Source organism: Pteropus vampyrus, unplaced genomic scaffold, assembly GCF_000151845.1.
Source record: "Pteropus vampyrus isolate Shadow unplaced genomic scaffold, Pvam_2.0 Scaffold167, whole genome shotgun sequence".
Classification (NCBI taxonomy): Eukaryota; Metazoa; Chordata; class Mammalia; order Chiroptera; family Pteropodidae; genus Pteropus; species Pteropus vampyrus.
This window is the reverse complement of record NW_011888948.1, coordinates 2,293,162-2,301,705: the sequence shown is the minus strand read 5'-3', so window position 1 is coordinate 2,301,705 and position 8,544 is coordinate 2,293,162. Positions and strand designations below refer to the sequence as shown.

Below are 8,544 nucleotides of genomic sequence, written 5' to 3'. Positions count from 1 at the left end.
CTTATTCTATGTCTTTTATTTGGGCCTACAGCATTGCCTGCCTCTCTATTAAAAGATTCTGTTAAGATAGTTTACCAACGTCAGCAGCTGACTTGCTAGTTTTTTCTAACAAAAAGTGCACAAAAGCACAAGGCTTGCTTTCAAGTGGAAAACTTGAGTTTCAAAATGGCATCAATCACCACAGAAGAACACTAGTTTGCTTTCAGTTTTGGCCTGTATTAGGTGGGTCAGACAGTAAAGGTACAGGCAAAAGAAAATGTCTGACCTAAAAACAAGAATTCCAGATCAAACAGCTTCTTGAGAGGCAACTTCACTAGGTGGGAAGTGTGATACAGTTCCAGGCTTCACTTTAGGCCACTGTGGGGGAGGAATAAATTTCCTCTACTCTTTTACGTTCTTCTAGTTGGTTGAATAATCAAATTGACATGATACAGATTAGCAAGAGAAAAACAAATTGAAGTTTAATAACATGTATACCTCCTATATATGAGAGAGACCCAGGAAAACTGAGTGACTTGCCAAAAAGGCAGAAACCACCACCTTAAATACCACCTTCAGCTGAAGACAAAAGAAGTCATTGGTGATGAAAAATCAGTTATAGAAGGTTACCAGGAAAACGAGGGTAAGACTGTTATGCAGATTTAAGTTCAGGCCTTCTTGCGGACAGTGTAGGCCGGGCTGGTCCAGTGAAGGGAACACCCTCACGAATGTAAACGTCCTTTTACACAGGGTAGCTTCTGCTGGGCTTTTAGAGCTTCTCCCAAGTCTGCTGCTCCTTAAAATTACCCAGCCTAAAATAACATCCCAAAGAGGTATATTTTGTGGTGGCTAATTCTGCTTCCGTTTACCACTAATTACTCATGTACCCTCTGAACTTCCATTTCCTCATCTGTAAAATAATGTTTATAATACTGAGGTATGTCCTATAGTCTCAGATGTTCTGAGCGATGAGTAAATTGCTTAAGGCATTGAAAAGCACCAGAGCATCTACTGTGATGAGTATAAAGAACACATGGTCTTCAGTGCACCAGGAAATACACAGTTTTATTATATAAAACTAAGTTTATCATTTGGAGTATTTTTCATAACAATATTATGATGAGAAATAATAATGTACTGAGGGTTCACATATGCCGGGCACTGTTCTACAGGCTTTAAATGTATACACTAATTTAATCCTCATAACCATCCTATGAGGTGGGTGCGATTACTGTCATATTTCAGAGGAGACAACTGAGGGCAGAGAGAGGTTAAGTAATTGGCTCAAGCTTCCACAATGCTTAAGTGGAAGAGGCAGAATTTGAACCCTGGCGGGGTGGCTCTTTTGATTGTAACTTTCAAAATGATCAGTACAGTCTGCCCACTGTTAGTGGAACCCGCAAGTGTTCCTGGAACCATCTCTTTGACTATAATGTGGAAAGGATTGATAATCAGCTCAAGCATTACACACAAATCCTTTGCTCGTTTGTTCATAATAACCTAGTGTGGACCCTGAGAAGAAAGACTCATTTGATGTGAACCCTGAGAAGGAATTTTTTCTGCTAGGACGGACCCCCCATGGCCAACCGAGGGCCCAAATTTTATAAATAATAAGCACCTAGTGGCCATTTGCTGACAGAGGCTTCTAATATATCCTGTGTACCAGGAAAAACCTCAAATTGAACTCTCAGCTTACACCTTGCTCACTTATGCCACCTGAGTCAACTACTTTAAGGGAGTTCCTGGTTTCCTCTTTCACCAAGTACTAAGACCTGCCCTGTCTGATCAGAACTGCTCCATAATGACCAATCAGGAGGCATAATGCCTACCAATCAGGATTGCACAATTCAGACCAATCAGCGTATACAAATCTGGATATCTCATTTACATAAAACAGACCTAATTAAGAACAGGGGAAGAAACTTTCACTATAAAAGGCTGCCTCATCTTTGGCTCAGAGGAGCACAATTTAAGTTGCTACCTGAATCTGTGTGTGCCAGGCTGCAGCTCATTTTGCTCAAATAAATGCTTTTTATTCTTTATTACAGCCTAAAATTAATTTTGGTTTACAATAACAATAGTTCATCTCCCCTTAGCCTTGATGATTCGAGCTACCCATGGTCTCTCTCTGCCAGCACTGTTGCAAGAAAATAAATAGCAAGGTAGACTGGTACCACCATAAATATGTAACCACTAATCTCAACTGGGTTTTCACTCAACATTGTCCAAACTATTTAAAATCTTCATTCTCCTGGGGGAGGAGGGCTGCATTTTCACCAAATAGAAACCCATATTCCCTTCTCTCCTGCTAGTTTTAAGAGGGGAGAAGTCCCCCATCCTATCCAAAGCCAATCCATCAAACAGATGGTCTGAAGTCGACCAATTTCTACCCTTTCAGACAGCTGACATGACAGATTATCAGCTTTTCTCATATATATATTTAGAAAATCTTTCCCTCACCCTACTCTTTCCTCTAGCTACTGCCCCACCTCTTCCCTCCCCTTTTCCAGACAGAGAACTCCAACTATCTCCTCCTCCTCCTCCCCTTCCACTCCCTCCTGGCCTCTACTCTGCCATTCCTCTGTCAAATACTTCTTTACCTTCTCTTCATTATCTCCTTTTACAAAGAAGACACTTCACATTCTTAATTAGTTTCTCAGTAGCACAGTTGATCTGTTTCTTCCTTTGGTTTCTGGGATATCACATTCTTCCTTTTTTATTCCATGACTACTTTTTTGGGCTCATTCTCCTTTATCTGCCACTTAACTGTTGTAGTTTCTCAAGGCTAGCCTTAAATAGTACCTGCTTCACAGAGTTGTTGAAGGATTAAATGAGTTAATGAACTATAGTAAAGGCTCAGAACAGTACCTGGCACATAGTAAATGCTAGGTAAGTGGTTGCTATTGTCCCTACTATTTAATCTACTCCTGTGGCTTCAATTGCCATTTTTAGGCTGACAGTTCCCAAATGTGATGTCATCAGGCAGACCTCTTCTCTAAACCTTAGGCAGATAGACTCACATGCTGGCTCATCATCTCTACTTGGACATCTCTCAATACCTCAAATGCAACATGTTGAAAATGAAACTTCTCACACCCAACCCCAACCTGGTTTGGAAGGGATCAGGCTACTTCGAGAATCTGATGAAAAATCAGTCTGTTCTCATAAAAATTCACAAACGACAACATTTTGCATACAACTTGAAGCAATTCATGGACCCCGGACTAAGCATCCCTGTCTTTGTGAATGTGACACTTGAGCTGAGTCTTAAGAGTAGAGTTTCATCACCTAGATAGGTATGCCAGGTGGAGAAGGGTAGAGGTGGCAAAGAGGGCAGCTTGACAAAGGCAAGGAACTGGAAGCACCCTATTGACATAGCTAGATGCAGGGTGCGAGGGTGGACCCACTAAGAAACAAGGCCAGAGAGAGAGGAACCCCACAACATGGAGGCCTGTGGCCACGCTGAGATCTTTGCCTTTTATAGATGACAGAGCCACTAAAAGTTTGAATGGGAGAGAGAGACATGAGCAGATTTGTGTTTTAAAAATAATGGTAGCCATCATGTATTGAGCGCTTCCTCTGTGTTTTATACACAATCTCCACAGGCGGCTATATGAAAGCTAGATAGGGTAAGAGACGGCAAGCTCTGGAAAAGTAGGAAAACTGTGAACAGTTTTTTGATAACTAAACTCAAAAAATGTGACTATGTGGCAAATACAAGACTAATAAGCATACACAGAAACTATTGTATTTAAATGCAGGCCATTTTACCTGTATCTTCAAGGCTGCTACCGAGGCAATAAGAATTTAAACAATTGTCCTGTTACAACTGCACACTTTCGTGACAGGCAGAGAACAGCAGCTCTGGTGTCAGTTTGTTCAGTAAGCCCCTCCCAGGAGCCCTGGCAGCTGTCATGTTGCTCCTTTGTAACTGGGTGTGATGTCACCCCCTATGTCAGGGATTGCTCTCCACCCACTTCTTCAAGAGCGAGCCTTTGGAAAAAGTGTTTTAGGTGAGCTCTGAAAATGGAAAACAAATGGACTAGTTGGTGCTTTATTTAACTCAGCTGAAAACGAGCTGGTTAATTTTGCTTTCTTCTATTCATGGTCCAGCGAAGGTGGGGTGGGGGCGGAGCCAAGGATCTTTTATTAAAGTTGATAAATGCCATATATGCGAAGTGTGGGAAAAACCAAGGGAGTTTAGTATTTGGAATCAGATTACTCCACTGGAATGTCATCAGGTTCTGTAGTGAACCTTAGATTATCACAAGTTTGGATAACAGGGAAAGTCCATTGCAAGGTAAATGCTTTAGGGCATAAAGTCCCAGATTTGGGCTAGCAGTGCCAGTGGAGGCTGCAAAGAAGTGGGGGTGGGTGTTGGGCTGGCAGGAAGGGCTGAGTAGGAATTCCTTCTCTGGGTCAGGTCAGACGCCTGGGTCCATTCTGGACCTGGACTCTTTTCCTGCCCTCACGGGGTTACCAACCTCTGAGATTAGTCTATGTCCCCATCCCATCCCCCTCCCCAACCTTCAGAGATAAAAGCTTTCTGTCAGGGCAGCTCCAGACTTTCTCCAGGGTTATTACTACAGATAGGAAAAGACACCCTTTCCTCCTGAGTTGGTACCGGCATCCCGGATGTGTCGCTGACTCTGCAGAGGGAAATCCTCTAGAGATAGGGGCTGGGTGGAAGCCTTTACAATGACCTACACCCCATAAAAGACATTCAGGAAACCGGTTTTGCTGGGAGAGGGCTAATTAGTCTCCAAAGGTTTGGGGTAACTGAATCCGTTAAAGAGAGGAGTATTTCTTTAAATGTCTTTGTCCCCCCAAATTCATCCCACCTGTACCCAAGGCAATCGTTCCGGGTGGGACAGATGCGCACAGAGCTGAGGAAGTTCGGCGGGGGAGTGCTGGAGAGGGTTGGGGGTCTCAGCAAGCTCAGTAAAGCCATAAAATGAAAAATGCCATCCTCTTAGATGACTTCTGAAAGACTTTAGGTGCCGGCTGTCCTACCCGCTTTTCCTCTTCCCCAAGCCCCCATCCCGGACCCCGGAGGGCTCAGGAGCTACAAGAAGAAAGTCCTCACAGGAAGGTCGAAACAAGTGCAAGAGCATCTCTGGTCTAATGATAATCTCAGAGAGACACTGCATTTGCCTGGCACTCCACATTACCTCAGTGATAATGGAGGGCAAGAGGGATCGGGGTGAAGGGCTGTGCAGGGGGGTACTCTGAACCCGGAGTCTTTTCACTCTTCCCGCATCCCCGGGGTAGGTCCTATCTGCCGCGAGCAGCCATGGACCGCGCAACTCTACCCTCGGGATCCGCCTGGGAGGAAGCGGGCCCACCGCAGTCCCTCCGGCTTTTGCAAGGGACCCGGAGGGAGGAGCAGTCCCCGCCGCCCCATTCCGCCGCAGCGGCTCCGGCTCCGCGGCGAGGTCCAAGAAGGTCCCGCGCGGGGTAGGAGCTGCCGCGCAACTCAGAGAGCGACCCCGCCCACGGCCCGGCCTGGCCCGGCTCACCCTCCAGTTTCCGCGCCCGAGTCCACGCAGTCATCCTCCTCGCCGCCTCCCGTCTTGGGGTCCATGGCGCGCCCCCAGCCGCGCTCGGCTCACGGACGCGGGCGTGACCCGGGCGCGCTCCCTCCGAGCAGCCCAGCCCAGCGCAGTCTGATGGCGGTGCTCCCTGCAGGCGTCTCCCGGGCCGTGCTAGGGCAAACACACTCTCGCCGGCCGCGGTCCCCTGCGCCGCGCCCTCTCCTGGCGGCGCCGGCGGGGCCCCGGCTGCCGCTCCCGCCCCGCCCCGCCTCTCGCTCGGCGGTGTGAGCGTGGGCGCGCTAGGGTATGTGCGTGCACAAGACGCTGTGTGCTCCGGGTGTGAGTGTGCGCGCGTGGTGTATGCATGTGTACGAGGGCATGTGCGTGCGCAAGAGGGTGTGTGCACGGAGTGTGAGCGTGTGCGCGCAGATGGGCACATGAGCGCGAGCATGTGTGAGCTCGCGTATCGCGCGGCTGTGTGTGATGTCCGTGCATGAATGGAAGAAGTGTGTGAGGCCGCGTGCGCCTATTTGTGGTGTAACGTGAGTGGACAGGTGAGATACGTATTTGTAGGTGCACTCTTCTGTGTATGACCCTGCGCCTGTCTGTGCTTTGTAACCGCTTGTGGTGTGTGTGTGTATGTGTGCGCGTGTTTTCCCTGGGCCCACAGTCTGTGAATCGGAGTTCCAGGGATTGCCTCAAGGTTCTCCAGCCCGGCTCTGCGAGCAGCACGGAGAAGTACCTGACTGCACGGTGAAAGCAAGGGGGGATTTGTTTCACTTCTGAGACCAGCTGGAACATCTAGATGTTTTCTTACAGTTTCCTCAATTGCCAACACTGAATTCGTTATCACTTTTGTTAGCGCAGGTCTGAGTGGCTTCCCACCATTCAAGTTGCCAGTTTATGGTCGGTGTCATGCATTCTTTTGTTATTTATTTATTTATTTGTTTGTTTATTTATTTATTTATTTATTTCTATCAAAATGTCTTTAAAAATCATCTAAAGACCATTAGATGTATCTTCAATCAGAGATCGTTGTAGTAAGGGGATAATGGATGTTTGTAAAGTACCCCTGTCAAGGCCTCAAAGTGAGTTAATGGTCACTATTGGAGGGGCTCACTTCCCTTAGTCAGGTGAGGCAGGATGGAAGCTTGGTGGGGTGGGAGGATCAGAACGATCTGGATTTAATTCTGACAGCCCTGTCCAAGCCATTGGAGGACACTCATTTCTACTTTCTTCCATTTTAAGCCAAGTTATTTAACCTCCTTGAGGCTTAATTTACCTATCTGTAAATAAAGCTAGTGATATCTACTCTATTGCCTGTTGTGAATTTAACGAGATCATGTATGTAAAATACTTAGCATTGGTCCTTATACATGCCAAGCATTATACACAAGGCAACTATCATTACATTTAAAGTGTGAGCTAGCTACATTCCCATTCTCAGTTTGCAAAGCAGTGTCGCTCTGGGTGACAAGTGATTCCGTGAAGAGGAATATATTTTCTTTCCTCTCTCCTTCTCCTCAACCCTTTATTTATTCCTTCTCACTTACTATCTAAATATCATTCCTTTCTCTTAATTAAATTACACAAAAGAGAAACCAATTAACAAAAGAATAGAAAGGCAATCTCATCATCAAGAAAAAAGGTAAATATGCCAACCCCAAATCTTAACTGAATTTTCCTTACTGAGCATAAAATTCCTTTTACACAGAACAGACACGAATATAGTCTACTCAGTTTGTGCACATTAGCTGAAAGAAAGGAGCATGCCAGTTTTTTAAAGGGAGATGTCTCCCCACTCCCATGTACCAATTTCTAAAAGAAAATTCTCAAGAGGCAAAGAAACTTTGTGAGTGATTTACTGCACAATGTCGTTAGCGACCATTTTAAATTTATTAATTCATTGAATAACCAGACAGGAAGATGAATTTTGAATATACAAATGAGAGAAAACAGTAACAGATATGATGCCTGCCTTCATGGAGCCTATAATCCCGAGGGAGGAACTAATTAAATGAAATAGACATATTAAAATATACATAACACAAATAAAGATAAATGCTATGAAGGAAAAGAATAGTGTGCCCTGAGAGAAAGAGAACGTAGTTTAAATTTGGATGTCGGGGAAAGCTCTCTCAGGAAGAGATATTTTAGCTATCTGCTGCCTCAGGGCCTTTGCACTTGACATTCTTTCTCGCTGGATTACCTTCTAGATTTTCTGCAAGACTCCTGCTACATGTCCTTCAGGACTCTGTTCAAATGACACTTCATCAGAGAGCCCTTCCAAACTAATCCTACATCACAGAATCTCCTTACCTCTTCTACTCTTATAATTTTACTGGCACCTGGCATATAAGAGATTTATTTACTGATTACCTGCTCTTCCCTCCCCAACTTTACTCCAACAATGCCAGCTCCATGAGAGCACGGACTCTGTTTTGTTCACTGCTATATCCCCAACACCTGGAGTAATAAATAAATATATCAATTTCTGTTTTGTATAAAAGGAATTGTGTGCTCAGTAAGGACAATTGAGTTAAGATTTGGAGTTAGCATATTCACCTGTGTTTCTTCTTGATTATGAGATGGCATTTCTATTCTTTCTTTGTGAAAGGGTGAATGAAAGGGAAGGAGCCCCAGCATGGAGATGGGGAGTGAGGAAAGCATTCCTGGTGGAGACCAGCAAGTGTGAGGCAGGGTGGGGCACTGAGCATTCCATTAGGGGGAGAGTTAAGGAAAGCTAGGTGATCGGAAGAACACGAAATGGCAAAGATGGTAGACATTTCTACATAAATATGACATCTCCAGGAAATTGATAGACAAGTATAGCCTATTTAGAAAGCAGAAGGACAAATATGGTGTCAATGAAACCAGATGAAAAGTGGAACAATAACTAAGTATAATGCACATTCTACCATCTCGTTATCCTTACAGCCACCTTTGTCTATTCTGTGTAAGGATAAGTCATATTTGTCATCTCATTTAATCCTTGACAAAGAAAGTTCTGCAAAGTAGGTCTATTTTTCCT

General features: G+C 45.0%; 1 protein-coding gene across 1 annotated transcript in view; it reads right to left on the bottom strand.

Moving 5' to 3' along the window:
- The window catches only part of FAM124A (family with sequence similarity 124 member A), a 75,705-nt gene extending 70,030 nt beyond the window's left edge, over positions 1 to 5,675 (bottom strand). The window contains exon 1 of the mRNA XM_011370332.2: positions 5,499 to 5,675. Within this exon, the coding sequence (XP_011368634.1) occupies positions 5,499 to 5,563 (65 nt within the window). The 5' untranslated portion in view covers positions 5,564 to 5,675. The remainder of the gene's footprint in view (positions 1 to 5,498) is intronic.
- Positions 5,676 to 8,544: the final 2,869 nt, after the last annotated feature.